Source organism: Haemaphysalis longicornis, unplaced genomic scaffold, assembly GCF_048455015.1.
Source record: "Haemaphysalis longicornis isolate Haplotype H1 unplaced genomic scaffold, Haemaphysalis longicornis Haplotype H1 scaffold_7, whole genome shotgun sequence".
Taxonomy (NCBI): Eukaryota; Metazoa; Arthropoda; class Arachnida; order Ixodida; family Ixodidae; genus Haemaphysalis; species Haemaphysalis longicornis.
The window spans coordinates 165,693,406-165,709,785 of NW_027526422.1; the positions used below are offsets into that span (position 1 = coordinate 165,693,406).

Genomic DNA, 16,380 nt, shown 5'->3' on the forward strand with positions numbered 1-16,380 from the left:
ATCGCTGCCTTTGTCGTATTTCCTCGTCTACTCCAACAAAAAGACCTACGTTATTTCCTTGGTCGGCCTCGTATTTCCGTCGCTTTGTCCGCGACATTGCCATCATTGCGGTACCCCTCAACCAGCTCCTACAGTCCGGATCAGCTTACGTTTTGTCGAATGAGTAAAAACAAACCTTTGAGGCACTGAATAGAGACATAACTTCTAGCCCGGTACTCTGCCACTTTGATGAAAACAAGCCCACTGTCCTCCAAACAGACGCAAGTGCCCACGGAATTGCTGGTGTTCTCCTTCAAAGTCATGCTCAGCTCCCGGACAGGGTCGTTTCCTATGGTAGTCGTTAGCTTACACCGACCGAGAAGAACTACTCCATCAGAGAACAAGAATGTTTTGCTGTCGTTTCAGCGGTTCAACAATTCTTCCTTACCTCCATTGCCGTGACAGACTGGCAGGCGCTAGGCTGGTTATCCTCTATAGAAAACTTGTCTGGATGCCTTGGTCGCTGGTTTCTCCGCATCCAACAATATGACTTCTCCGTACGTATCAGTTCCCCATTGTCTCCTCAATCTTCTGCTGCATCGGAAAGCCTCAACCAAGCTCTCATTTTGGCAGCTATCACTTTCCCGTAGCCGTGATGTACACGGTGATTTGCCCTCGCTAAAGTATGAAGACGCACACTGCCGCCCCATCATGGACTACCTCGACGGTCGTCTGATACCTACAAACAGCCGTGCGTGTCGTCAAAACACTAAGTTTCAAGTCCTACATGGTGTCCTTTACATCCGAAATTGCCGTCATATAGGCTGGAAATGTGTCCTTGTATTACCTGGCGCACATCAGTGTCACATCATTGAATAATATCACAATGCGGCCACCCGCATCCCATAGAGGAAATCATCCCATCCTTCATAACATATCATACTTAACAGAGTGGTAGGCTCCCATCTTTAGCCCAGCTCCCCACGTGCAAAAATTTGGCTGAATGCAAAAAGTTGGCTGAAGACACCGAGCTCCCAAAACACCGTGAGCCCCGCTCTCTAGATAACTGAGCGCAAAGCTCAGTGGTGCAATTACTACAACTTTTGGGCAAAATAAAGTTACTACTAGTATTACTACTCCCGCTGGGCACCTTGGCTTCGAAAGTAGTGGTTGCGGCTTAGCTCAGCTAATCTTGGATATGCAAAGCAAAAGCTTGTCTTAGTCTGGTTGAGTCTTAGTTTCACTTGGTGGACCTTTGATGTAGCTGTATTGCCGACACCCCCTCAAAGCAGTTCGGTCCCGTCCAGCGCTCAAAGAAGGAAGCCCGGCCCCGCTTTCATTCTCGGCAAACGCGGCACTCCTCTTTCACGCGAACGGGGCGCAACGTGAGTCACATAGCCAGAGACAACCTAGTAGCGCACGCACGCGCGTCCTCAATAGAATAGAGAAATGAATAGAGACTTAACTTCTAGCCCGGTACTCTGCCACTTTGATAAAAATAAACTCACTGTCCTCTACACAGATGCAAGTACCCATGGAATTGCCGTGATATCCGGGAGGCGGCGGGTTTGGTCGGGTGCTGATCAGCTGGGCGGGTGCTCCCGTCACGACCGCCAATATGCGTGGTACCGCGATCATAAAAATAAACCACGCTGCAGCAGCGGCCACTACTGGCTTCCTGAGTTCAACTCGGCCGTGCAAATTCATGCCCGAGTTTTTTCCAAATTCTGATGTCAGTTAACCACACCCAGCCCGTTCGTGGGCGTGACGTAACGACCAAAGCCACACATGCCGATGGCGCCCACTTTGTGAGCCGTAGCGTCGTAGCCATGATGTCGTCACTTGATGCCCGCTATCAGCGACAAGAACTTAGCACAAAGCAAAAACGAAGCCCCCAAGCCTCTGTCAGCCAATGGTGCCACAGTCGCGGCGGTGTTCGGCCCGAACTGGGGTTCACTATTGTGCGAGCCGACAGGAGAGGCCAGGACGACACGCTTTTACCACGGCAGCCTTCTTCATACACCGTGAAAACACCGTCGATGACAAATGACACAACTTCAACGTCTAAAGCGCACTCGCCAATGGTCCAACGGTACGATTTCTGATAAGCGCCCGCTTTGCACACTCAACCAAAAGAAAACAAAAGGCATATTTCATATTCGGAAGCAATGCGCGTTCCGTTAGCTATAGTGGACCCTTTGATTTCTCGGTTTGGGCGTGCGGAGAGCAGCACTGTGTCTACCCTCAAGCCACGTAGCAAACATAATTCAGTGGAAGAACAGAACACCTAGAAAAACGGACTGCACCACGCCGGGCGTGCCCAACCGCCAGGCTGGGCATTTAAAAGTACCACTGGGGTTCACAGTCAGAGTCCCATTCAGAAAATATTTTATTAGACAAGAGATAAATTACAAAATTTTGTATACAGAAGGAGGTCCTATAGTCAAAGACTGAATTGAGACCTCCTACAGTAATGAACATAATAAAGGTATTAATAATAAAGCAATATACAACAACCAACAATATACAACATAATAAAGCAATATACAACAACCACCGATGAATTGCGGAATCGGTATAAGGGTGTGAAAAGGTTGGCACCAATGAGAGAGGCAGAGAACGTAAAAAGGTAAAGAAAGCGACAAAAAATAAGAACTAATCGCAATTAAGGTGAATGTAGCATCGATACGAGGAAAGATTTATATTCTTTTCTGAATTTGCCAATTGATGGAGAAATTTTGATGTCCTGAGGTATGGTATTCCATAGCCGCATTCCGGTGAAGAAGGCGGTTTGTTTGCCGTAATTGGTATGAACTAGAGGTAAAATATAATTGTGATTACGTGCAAACCATGTGGAGTTTGTATTTAATAAGTTGTTCGGGAATTATGAACACAGAAAGCGGGTTGTTAATTTGCCTAAATAGTAAGGTACCCAGCTTGTATTTGAAACTGTTTACAACATTTAAAATGTCAAGAAGGCGTGCTCTGGCGTCGCTGCGATAAAGACTGCGGGTTAGTATTCGAATAGACTGGTTTTTGAGTAGTTTGAAGGGAGGCAAGGTGGGTGCTGTATGGATTGCCCCAAGATGAAATACATGAATTAATATGGTAATGAATGAAACTGTAGTATATCGAAAGTAATGTAGCCTGAGAAAATACATCACGAGAAATGAAACACTTATTCCGGACGCCATTTTTCTTTTGAGGTAAGCAACATGAGTATAAAATTTCACGTATGTGTCCAATGAACCCCCCAAAAAGCAGCCTTTCTTCTGCTTCGATTGCACATTGATTCAGAATTACTGGCGGGATATGATTCGGTACACCTTGATGAGAGTAAAAAACAACAAACCTGGTATTAGTGGAATTATTCTGTAATTTATCACGAGACCACCAAGCCGCCAAGTCGGCTAGGTCATTGCTTAGCTTTTCTGTCAGAGATTGGATGCATTTATCAGTGTCAGGGGCGTCGGAACAAAAGATGCAGGGGGGAGCGACGGCTCCCCCTAATGTACAAATGGGGGAGCATGGCTCTCCCAGTAAATGGACCCCTGAAGACTTCTGCTTAGCCTCAGATGGCTCCAGCGAAGTTAGGTTTATTTTTTGAAGTCAAGCAAAATGGCTACGGATAAGACGATATTTTTCGCCATTATATTGGCCTCAAATCTGAAAAAATAGACAGTTCCGCGTTACCCGTTTTCGGAAGATTTATGGTTGAAAGGCCTTCGTATGAAGCATCTGAAAAGCTACTCTCCCCGCCCAAATACTCGATGCCTGCGGTATCAATCGATGGTATATTGGCTTTACCTTTTCTATTCGGCTCGTACTAACATGACACTAGCCAGCTCCACTGGACAGTATGACGTATAAATGGTTACGCTAACCAGTTCAGATTTGTTCGAAAAGCAAGGTTCCCTAAGCGGCTTGCCCCAATAGCATAAAAACTCACAGTTTAACAAGTTCTCAGCAAAGGTATCAGCCGTGCGACTATACATTACGAAATATGAATGCATCCGTATCATACTACTGAAATTTTCTTTATAAAGTGGTGCACCAGGCAATCAGAAATACTCGGAACAAAATTAAAACAAATTATCCGTTGTGCATGCACGTACTATAGTAATAAAACGCGCATAGTTCAATCTACATGTACATATTAACGCGCAGCACACTTTCTTTTTTCAACTGACTTGTATATTTACCTCACTTGCTTTTTCAATATTCTTCGTGTAAGTATGTTCACGGTTAGGACGCATGCATATGAATGTGCTGTAAGTATCTGTTTCTTTTCGAAATTTTTTTTTTTATTTATTTAGATGTACACAGGTCTTTTGCATTCATAAACAAAAAGGTACGGAATCGTGGGTGGTACTGCTGCCTCGTGTAGGGGGCACAGTCGTCGTGACTCAGTGAATTTTTGACTGGGTTTGATTTGCTATTATGTTGATGGGACAATTGCGATCATTTATGCATACTAGTCATTGTAGCAACAATGTGCAGACAATGCAGAATTACCCAAGAAAAATAAATTGCAAGGTATTCTTAAAACATCCTTAATTTTAATATAAGTGATGATAATGATGATGATGGTGATAATGATGATGATGGTTAAGGTAGCATAATTTTGGCTCCCCCAGGGAAAAGATAGTTCCGACGCTACTGATCTTTGTTGACAATGGTTGTATCATCTGCATAAAGTAAGCATTCAGAAGTAACTAGAGAAGTTGGCAGATCGTTTATGTAAATTATGAAAAGAAGTGGGCCGAGAATAGAACCTTGGGGTACGCCTATATTTGTTACTTTTGGCCTAGAGTTATCACCTGACACACTAACAACCGGATTTTTGTTGAGCAAGTAATATTTTATTAATAATATTGCGGGTCCAGTTACTCCTATTGCTTCAAGCTTCATAAAAAGAATGTGGTTGTTGATAGCGTCGAAGGATTTAGTGAAGTCAACAAATACAGAGCCTGCGTAGTAGCCTCCATCAATTGCCTTCTTCAGTTTGTCGGTTGAAGATAACAAAGCGAGGTCAGTGGAATATGCTGCACGAAAACCAAATTACGAAGGTGATAGAAACTGAAATTTGTTGAGGTAATTTGCAAACAAATTTCCTGTAAGTTTTCTAATACTTTACTAAGAAATAGTAGTACGCATATGGATCGACAGTTGGATATTAGCGCAGAGTCAACTTTTTAAAGACAGGAGTGATTTTACCCCTTTTCCGTTCAACAGGAAAAATGCCAGGTTTGAAAGCTATGTTGATAATGGTTGCCAGGATATCAGGAACAGCGTGCGCAATCATTTTAATGTTGATGGGGTGAATACCATCAAGAGCAGCGCTTGTTCTTTTCAGGGTCCGAATGAGATTAAAAACTTCATGAGATGTGGTCGGAAATAAAAAGAAGGATTGGGGCAGACGAGTTAAAGATAGATCGTAATCAGCACCGGCGATGTCATCAGAACGAAAAAAAATTACTGAAGGCCTCAGCAATCACTAGCGGGCTGTCATACATGTCGTTGTTATACTGAATGGTAGTTATGCTCGAATTCCTTTCGTTCCTGTTCAAATTCCTTTCGTTCCTAGAGAGCAGTAATGGGGAAACTGACCAGATTCAATCTCTGGGAATCGCGCGGACTGGTGGAACGCGCCGGAATGCTTATTTGCAAGCGCTTCGCAGCACTGCTCTACACGTGACGTGTGTCTTGGCGCGACGGAGAACCGGAAATAAATGTTATCATAGGCTGCGCATCCAAACTAAAGCGACCTCAAACAGGCCAAATCACCATCATTTTTAAAAAAACCCGTAGAATTCAGTTTAGAAAGAAAAATCTGCCATAAAAAGAAGACTCACGAAATCTCCAGCCCCGGCCGGCAGCGGCATTGCCCAGCACTCTACCTCGAGGTCATACAGACAAAACGGCGGGTGTCTATTAAAAAGAGCTCAATAGTCATGCTGAATTTTTGCGCAGCGTAAGACTAGGACAGATAGAACAAGGGACACGAAGACCAGCGCAGTTCTTCGTGTCCCTTGTTCTATCTGTCCAGTCTTACGCTGCGCAAAAATTCAGCATGAATTCTGAGTACCAACTAGCCCGCCTAACGGTGTTATTAGAGCTCAATAGAATAACGCTCGCCGTGACTTCACATATGTAACGTGTGGCATTGCACACCAAAGCATTTGAAAACACGCATCCAGGGCGACGAGCCAGCACCAAGGCAGGACGCCTCCTTCTGGGTGTAGGCCCTAACAACTTCCTCCTGCTCACGAGTACCCCGCACGGGGCCCCTTGAGCAATCTTGGTGACGGTACTAGCGATACCGCGGACCCCGAGTCCCCAAACATAAGCTGGATCCAACCGTGGCGATGTGTTTATAGGTGGAGGGCTAAAAACCACGAACGGTGGCCATCGGAGCCCAGGTCAAGCTCCGACGGATGGGCTTCCTGTCTGTTTACCAGGCAGGGAGCTCCGGGACCTCTTCAGCTATCAGGGTAAGGCTGATGAAGAAAGTACCCCCGTCCCCTGCTTTTTCCTATGCCGTATGGATAAATCAAAACCCCCCTCAAAACGTGATCGGTCCCTGAAAAGGGGCCGCACCGAAGTTTCCTTTCCATCCCTACCAACCATCAAAATTCCAAAACCTGACAACTATCCTTGTTATTTGGTCCTTGAATCAATAGATAAATCCAAACCCCTCTCCTCCCAGTCTGTAGTCCTCGTCTCAAAGTTTCTTGAAGGAATCATTGGCAAATCTTTCGAGGCAAAAAAACTACGAACAGGTGAAGTGTTGGTTGAAGTCAAGACGCAGAAGCAAGCCACAAATCTCCTGACCCAAACCCGCATGGCAGATCTGGACATCACTGTCACACCCCACCGCAGCATCAACATCTCGCAGGGTGTGACATCTGAGCCAAATCTGCTAAGTGAAACAGAGGCCGACCTTCTGGAAGGCCTGAAGGATCAGGGCGTTACCGCTGTAAGGAGACTCACCATCCGTCGTGACAATGTAGAAATACCAACAAAGCACATAATCTTGACATTCAACAAATCAAAACTTCCTGAGCACATCAATGCTGGCTTCATTAGGTGTGGTGTACGTCAGTACATACCGAACCCGCGCCGCTGCTACAAGTGCCAGTGATTCGGGCACGCTACAACTTCTTGTTACGGCAAAACGATCTGCGCGAAATGCGCCGCACATGACCACCCTGCTGAAAACTGTGACTCTACTACCTTCACCTGTGCAAACTGTCAGGGGCCGCACGCAGCATGGTCCCGCAGCTGTGAAAAGTTTCAACAGGAAATGAAGATTATCAACGTGAAAGTAACTGAGAACATCTCCTTCCCAGAGGCGTGAAAGAGGTTCGCCTCTTTCCCCTGGGGAGATACGACGACGCAGCTCGCCGGGGGGCAGAGCGGCGTCTGGTCTCGGCGGGGACACAGTTTTGCGAGTCGGACTTGGTCCCGCCTCGCCCCCCCCCCCCCTCGGGTCGCCTCCGGTGGCCCAACCCGCCTACGCACCGCTTGCTGAGCCAGCAGGGGTTGTGGTGGCGTCCACGTCCGGAGGGAGTCATGCTGCATCCCCCACTTCCGTTCCACCGTTTCAAACCACTTGCATGAGCACGGGGATGGAAATGGGAAACCAGCGGCAGCTCCCACCCCCACCGCACCACCTGCGGCATCCGAGGCGTTTTTGAAACCCTCGCCGGTTGCGGGCAAGGAAAATCGCGCCCCAAAGGGACCGCGGTCCAAGGAGCCTGATCCCTCAGGTGCTCCGACGACATCCGAGGATGAAATGAACGTCGAACCATTCTTGTCTGCGGTGCACCGCAAGGAACGCGTCCCGACGCGAAAGCCTCCCGACAAGCCAAAAAAGGCGAGAGTCACAGCCCCGAAAGACGACACAAAAACATACACACTCCAGTATCTCTTACACTAAATATTGGGAAGAGAAAACATAATTTAATGGAACTGTAGAGGCCTTCTTAAAAACCTTGACGATGTATACGAAATACTGCATGCTAATCAGCCAAGTGTAATGTGTGTTCAGGAAACACATTTGAATTCCAAGCACACAAATTTCTTGGAGTTACATGGTCTTCAGAAAGGACAGAGATTGCTGCACACACTCTTCTAGTGGTGTGGCCCTAATTGCCCGGAAATCCTTAGCCTGCCACCCTGTCACTCTGAACACTGTCCTTGAGGCTGTAGCAATTCGAAGAATAATATTTAATAGGATGATATCGGTATGCTCCGCATATGTTCCTCCTGATCTTGCACTTTCTAGCTCTGATTTCGAGGCGTTGGTTGACCAGCTGCCCGAACCATACATATTGACAGGTGACCTTAATGCTCACAATTCTCTAAGGGGCTGTTTTCGTACCGATGCCCCGGTCGCCTGAAAGAGAGGTTTCTTTCATCCTCTGGAACATGCCTTTGCAACAATAAACAGCCTACATACCATAACATAGGACACAACACATACTCATATCTTGACTTGGCTATTGGCTCTGTAGTTCTCTTTTCTATTCTCAAGTGGGGTGTGGGCACTGACCCATATGGCAGTGACCACTTCCCCACCTCACTGACATACCTAGGTAAAGGCCCATGCAGACCATCTTCCAATAATTGGTTCAATGAAGCATGAGCTAACTGGAATACATTTACAGAGACATCCAAACTTCACCACATATTCATAGGACACCTACACGTTGAAGAAGCTACCCAACTCCTCACGGCGCACATCGTCGACGCCGCCGAAAAGTCCATTGCCCACGCCTCTGGTGCCCCATGCAACAGAGGAGGCCGTGGTGGAATGAGGAGTGTAGGCGGGCGCGAGAGGCCCAGAACAAGGCATGGGGTATCATTCGTCGGTACTCCCCGTCGAGTAACCTCCTCTTGTTCAAACGGGCCAAGGCGTTTGGAAAACGTGTTCACCGTGGGCAAAACGAGAGAGTTGGCACTCCTTCTTGACACCCATAAACTCGTACACAGACACACACAGTCTGGACACACATACGTAAGCTCGAAGGACAACAAACACACAGCCTACCCCTGGTTAGCCGAGGGGACACACTCGAGGACCAGGCCAACAAACTTGCACAACACTTTGAACACGTGTCCAGTTCAGCACACTGCTTTCATGAAACACAGAACATCTGCGGAAAAGAAGTCACTGCGTGATAGCAACAATTCGCACACTTCTTACAATTCTCCTTTTTCAATATTTTTATGAGCTGAAGGCAGCCCTGACAACTTGTAAGCCTTCAGCTCCAGATGCAGACAAAATCACATACACCATGATACAACACCTACACTCAGACACCCTTGAGCCACTCCTATATCTATACAATAACATATGGCTTTCGGGGCATATTCCTCGCTCTTGGAGGGAGGCCATAGTAGTGGCTTTTTTGAAGGAAGAGAAGGACCCTTCCTCTCCCGCTAGCTATCGGCCCATCGCCCTTACAAGCTGCCTGCGCAAGCTCCTCGAGAAGATGATAACCAGGAGACTTGTGTACTTCCTTGAGTACAATGGTCTTCTCGAGAGCTGCCAGGCAGGTTCCAGGGCAGGGCGATCCACTAACGATCAACTCGTCGCGCTCGAGTCTTACATAAAGGATGCGTTTATTCATAAACAGTTTTGCGCAACGGTGTTTTTTGATCTTGAGAATGCCTATGACACCGCTGGGCCTGAAGTCATTTGGGCCTGAAGTTACCTGGGCCTGAAGTTACCTGAAGTCATTTGGTGTCTCAGGCAACATAATGAACATTCTTAATAGTTATTTGTCCGAACAAACATTTCGTGTGAGAGTTGCTAGCGCACTCTCAAGGGTTCATGTACAAGAAAATGGCGCTCCGCAGGGTGGAGTTGTAAGCTGCACTCTTTCCATAGTTAAGATGAACTACCTTGGGAAGGCATTGCCACCTACAATTTCTCATTCAATGTATGTTGATGACGTCCAGGTATCTTTTAAATCATGCAATATGTCCATCTGTGAGCGTCAAGTCGAGCTCGCTGCCAAAAAACTTGCCAGCTGGGCAGACCAGAAGGGTTTTAAACTTAACCCAGAAAAAAGCACCTGTGTTGTCTTCCCCAGAAAGCGTCGGATCCATCCGGACCCAGACATTACCCTTAATGGCATTTCGCTTCCTGTGAGGAAGGAACACAGGTTTTTAGGAGTGGTGTTGGATGACAAAATTACGTTCATCCCTTGCATTAAGCAATTGAAACATAAATGTCTGAAGGCTCTCAACATTCTTAAAATTTCTTCAAACCAGTCCTATGGAACCGACAAGCAAATCCTCTTACGTATTTTTACAAGACTAGTGGGGTCCCGATTGGACTATGGAAGCGTCATTTATGGGTCTGCAACAAAAACGGCACTGAAAATGCTCGACGCAGTTCCGCATCTGGGGCTTCGCCTTGCATGTGGGGCTTTTCGCACTAGCCCAGTCAAGAGCCTCTACGCCGAGTGTGATAAATGGTCCCTATATCACCAGAGGATTTACATGAATTTGTTGTATGCCTCGAAAATCATGGCCCTTACTAATCACCTTTTTAATTCCACCATTAATAATACATCCTCACAACAACTGTTTTTAAATCGTCCATCCATCTCTCTGCCTTTTTCACTTAGGATAAGGGAGGAAGCCTCTGAGCATGAGGTACCATTTTTAGACATTCACAAGACACCCATCACTGATTTTATACCACCATGGAATCTGCGCCCTGTGCTCTGTGACCTGTCTTTACGCAGCTTGATAAGAACAGGGCACCAAGAATTGCGATTCAGCAGCATTTCATGTATCTGCAGGATAAATACAGGGCTGCATAGTTTTTCAGTGATGCTTCCAAAACGTTCACTGCGGTGTCTTTGTCTGCTCATGGACCCAGTTTTAAAGCAGGTAGAACCATGAATGCAAATACAAGTATTTTTTTCGGCAGAAGCATCAGGTATCATTGTGGCTGTAAATCTCATAGTTGAACATAATATTCTTAACTCCATCATCTATACAGATTCGCTGAGCGTCGTCCGTGCATTATCATCCGGAAAGTCATCGAAAAACCATGCAGTTAACCTAGTCTTGAAATCAATTATGCTGGCGTATTCTTCAAACCGTCAGGTGACTGTGTGTTGGGTGCCAGGCCACTCTGGCATCGGCGGAAAATATCTGGCGGATGAAATGGCCGCCAATGCTGCACTCCGAAACACAGTAACCATAACAACACTACCTTACACAGACCTCAAGCCACACATAAGGCAGCTACTATATAAAACTTGGCAAGCAGACGGGAGCGAACAGACAGACAACAAACTACACGTAATAAAACCACACTTGGGACAATATATTACTGACTCACACAACAGGCACATTGAAGTTACCTTAGCTAGACTACGGATAGGCCATACACATGTAACGCACTCGCACCTGCTAACGGGATCTCCAAGACCCCTGTGTGGCATGTGTGGGGAGGGCCTCTCTGTGGTCCACATACTCATACAATGGAAGGCACTTGACACAACACGACACAAACACTTCAGAGACAACATATTCTGCAGACAACATATTCCCCTTCACCCATCGTTGTTTCTGGGTGACAATGCCATGGTTTGTGTGAAACGCGTGTTTAAGTATTTGTCAGATGTTAAGTTTTTAAACCTCATTTCCTATCATGCATAATGAAATCTGGCCCTATACACCAGCCATCACCATTATCTTTAATTGATTTTACTATGTCCGGTTTATAAGTTTATACCTACCTTTTGTGGTAATCACTTCTCTTCATTAAATAACTCCTTCTCTGGCGCTCTTTGCCCTAGCTGGTCATGCGCCATTAAACACCATCATCATCATCACCATCTGCTCACGAGTATATTCAATTTTTCTCCCTCCTTCCCTACTCAGAAAAAATTCTTCCCGCAATATGTTTGACATTTCCCAAATCTGCTTTTCTACGTTAATTATTAAGGATGGTTAAAAATTTTTCGGTGCAGAGAAAGGTTGTTTCCGTCCGTTTGCAACAGGCAAGACTTTGCAACCTATTGCTTCTCAGCAGTTTCTACGCAGCTCCATCGGTGATCTCGCCCCATAAAGCTGTCGCTAAAGCGCTTTGCCAGAATGATCGTTGTCATTGCAGACACTGTACCAATGTTGAAAATTAAACGTGAGGGGCAGCACAATTTCACTGCTGCCGAGCGAAACAGCCCACTTAACAATACACCCACATTATTCCGTCGGAAACTAGCGAAGCGGCTCTTTCTACCACGCGATGCCCAGATGTTTCTAAGCCCATGTCTCGTAATATTAAGAGAAAAATGAGCGCGTTGTCATCGGTAACGCCAATAGTCATGGGGATCAGGCCAATTGCGTTCCTTAACACGTTTTTTTGCATACATAAATAAAAATGCATCTCGCTCTACCTAACAGGGTCTGAACACTCCCACATGCTGCAAACTTGGGCACGGCCACCAATTTGTTCGCACATTCCCAAAACAACTTGCAGCACAATACTCGACGGGGCACTCAGCGGCTTTCACATGCACATTGTTCCTTCGGAATTATGTTGTTAAGTGCTTAGTTACCATCAATTTCTATTTTGCAACATGTTATAAGTACACATCCTGGTTGTGGGTGTGAAAACCCTGCTAAGGGGCCCTGTAGGAATCGTTACTATTCTTGACGACCTCCACTGATTTTAAGTTTGCTTTTCTTGCAACCAATCTCCACGATTGTAGAGGTGGCGGGAAGTGTTCCTTGCTCTGTGCTATCAAACTTCAAATTACAAGCAAAGCACAACGTACCTACGATCACCTCGGAGATAAGGATTGCGCTACCAAGCCAGGACGCAGTTTTGTGGTCGACGCCGTAGTGGTCCATGCACAGTACGTACAGGTATCCTTTGCTCGAATTGATAGTGGAAGTCAGAAACATTGCCAAAGCCGCTACGATTGGCACCAGCCAGCAGCGGTCTTGCAGGTGGGCGAGCATCTGGACGCTTGAGGTATTTCTCGTTTCGGACGGCTTACTCATGATTTCGTGTCGTTGCTGGTAATCACTTGTAGGCACCAATAATAACGATGTTCTTGCTTCAATCCTACTTCAATTCCATGCTAATTTGCATGCACAAACGCGGTGGTTTAATGCTTGGAGTCAATAGCACAGAACTGGCAGATAACAAAATATATCGGTGGCGTCAATGACCGTCATTCCAAGACTCGCTTGTAAAAGTACACCAACGTTTTTCCGCATTGAAACGCTGAGCAATGAGTGGGCTTGAACATGCAAAGCCTCAATGTTTGGATGGCGCCCTTTGCTTGTGGATGGTGGTTGTTTTGACGACCCCGTTGTCGCCAAATATAGGGCATAAACAGTAAAACATTTCACCATTTGGTACTGCTGCACGCATTTTGAGGCCGCCGCGTCGGTACGGGAACTGTATGTAGAGCCAATTATAGAACCTGCGCAGTAGGCATGCTGTAGGGACAGGATCGATGTTGTGTGTCGTCGACAAAAATAGCGCAAAGGGAGGCCACCAGTAATACTAAAAATTCGCCGTGGCTGTCGTCGCAAAGGAATAAAAAAAAAGTGTTGTCTGACGACACTGGCAAAATTTTTCCCTCCTGTAAATGAAGTTTTGGTGGCTGCTTTAAAGAGACAGTGAGGACGTCTTGCGTAGGGAGTTGGGCAAGCATTTCATTTTGATTCACGCTATGGGAATATGCAGCTATGTAAAACGCAAAGTAGTTCTTAAACTTTGTGTTTTCACTCGCGTAAGAAACACGTGGGCGCTGAGGCCAGCAGTGTTAGTTGTTTCCAGAAGAAGTTTTGATATTTCGGGATGTTTACGCGTGCCTGTCGTAATTATTTGATATTTTATTCCAAGGTTTTCTTCGTAATCACACATATCTGCGTCGTAACAGTGCGGCAGTGTTGTCGACTGGTGATGGTTTCACCTGCAGAGAGCGCAATCCTCTTAAACCACCATGCTCAAGGTTGTGCTCCCGTGCATCTCCTTCTCATGACACATTCTTTCATCTTTTCGCACAATTTTTGGTGGGTGACGATGCTTCACATTCGCCGCACAGGTAGCTGCGTCGCAGTCTACCGCAATCGAAACAACATCGACAGCATGAAAGTGCGCCGTGGTGCCATTTTGTCCTCTTTTTAAATTCCTCAGTGTTTTTCCCATAGCGTCGTCTGCTTATATCTGATATATGGTCACAGGCTAACACAGTCGTCCTATTACACATGCGCTATTAACACGAACGTTAACACTCACGTTTCAATTTTAGCATGTCCAACTCCCTCAGTACGCATGCAGTGGTGCTACTATGCTACTTCAGCACCTATCATGTTCAGGTTACTACTGAGGCCTGGAGTGGTGAAATTGTGTCCCCTGATTGTCATCATCATACTAATATCTTTGGCGCCAATTTCGTTTGCTCTGATTTTGCTTTTTCGCTTTTGTGTATGTCCTTGTCCTTCAAATTTGCTTTTATTGTTCTGCAGTAAGGCGCCAAATTCCTGATTCATATGTCATCACCGGCAGGGTGCATATTTGTATATTCTTTTTTTGAGTGATAAGGTAGCTTGTTTTTAATCTTTCTGAGTGTTTGCGGATACCCCTCCTGCCCGTGCCTGTTTTTCACCGAATTTTTCTCTCGTGACTGGGGTCAGACCTGACAACCTGTCCGAGAGACATATACTATTTTACTAGTTAAAGCTTTAGATAAACGTGTCGTAACAAGTTTCTTCATCACTTTAGCAGGCGTTCGCACATGCCATTAGCAAGACTACGTCGTCCGCAAAACTGAAATGGTTCAAGTGTTCCCTTTTAATTCCGCACGCATGTTTTCCCAGTCAACCTTGCTGAATATTTCCTTGAGGCATGCCCTTTCTGGTAAGGTGTAGTGAAAGTGTGTGCGGTTAACCCATCGGCTGGTCAGACGGCTGCATGGGTCTGGCCGAAACTCAGGAAGGGAAGGAATAAAAAGACGGAGGCGCGCTAGAAGGGACGGTAGGGACGAAGCTTTTGGATTGTTAGAGAGCTTCGTGCTGTGGTCTTGCACCGCCGAGTCGTTGAGCGTTCCTGGCGTACCTCTCGTCCCATTCAAAAGGAGCGCTCCCCAAGCCCTGGTACCCGCATGCCGCGCGGCGTAGACACGAGGCGGGGAATCGGACAGCCCTGTGCGCCCAAGCACTAGCATCGACGCAACCTGACAACGTCTGCGAATCGCGGTGGAGGTCCGAGGAGCACCACGTCGCGAACAGTCTCGTCCAGTAACCGACAGCCGAGACATCCTGCCTGGACTGCGGTGTGGTGATACGCAGTCGGGATGATTTCCTTAACACTTTGTGGTGTGTAACTGCGCGCGCGTGAGGTCCCGTGAAATATTCGCAAGTGTGTTGTTTCGTTGGTTGTTCGCGTTGTTGGAAAATACGTGTGATGGCGAAGTACGACGGAAGGAGGCGTTACGTCTGCTGTGAGGGGCTGGGTGGACCTTTGTTTCTTACGCCCCGAATAGTTTTGGCAAAATGGTATGTCCCTGTAATACGCCTTTTTGAGTCGGGAGTTTATGGCTTTGTTTGTAAGGATTTATCCTGCCCGTGCATTTTTTGTATATGTTGTCCAGAATTGTTATGTAGGTCTCGTGTTATCACTGGTCTTTTATTGCTTCTAGCACTGTTGCAGGGAGTACTGAGTCAAACGCTTTTTATAGTATATCAATGCCATATCAAGGTGTTTCGTCTGCAGTGCGGCTTTTTATATCGCTCTATAGACGACATTGGTGTGATCTATTGCTGGGAATATTTCCTAAACCCAGCCTGCTCTCTGGGTCGTCAGGAATCTGGTTATCTATGACTCTGGTAAACGGCCTCTATACAACTAAGAGTAGGCTTTAAGGTCCTTGTTATCACCCTTCTTGTGAATTAGAATTATGTTGGTATTTATTCAGGCTGTGGGGCTGTTTACAGTCCTTAATAATTTGAAAAATAGTAAAGAAACCTTCCTAGTACAATATCCTGCCCCACCTTTAAATGACCATGGTTATGCAGTCACCATTTGCAGCGTTTCTTGTTATCATACCCTCGAGAGCCTTTTGTACTTGCTTTCTATTTACTTGTCGGATATCGCCACCTAAGCACTTGCACACATGATTTTCCCATGGGCTTACGTTGCATGCGAATACTTTGCTGTAGAATCACTCTGCTAATTTTATTATGTCGATCACCTAGTGCGTAATGTTACTCCGTTCGCCTCTGAGTGCGTGCATTCTGTCTTTGCCGATAGCAAGCTGCCTGTTGGTTGGTTTTAAACTTACTCCCGTTTCCTTGCGTTTCTTTGATCACTGCCATGTTATACGCAAGAATGTCGCTTCTTTTACATCCGGT

At 46.2% G+C, this 16,380-nt stretch overlaps 1 protein-coding gene across 1 annotated transcript in view; it reads right to left on the reverse strand.

Moving 5' to 3' along the window:
• LOC144145441 (monocarboxylate transporter 12-like) overlaps positions 1-13,185 on the reverse strand; it is a 31,067-nt gene extending 17,882 nt beyond the window's left edge. Inside the window, exon 1 of the mRNA XM_077677065.1 lies at positions 12,789-13,185. Within this exon, the coding sequence (XP_077533191.1) occupies positions 12,789-13,017 (229 nt within the window). The 5' untranslated portion in view covers positions 13,018-13,185. The remainder of the gene's footprint in view (positions 1-12,788) is intronic.
• Positions 13,186-16,380: the final 3,195 nt, after the last annotated feature.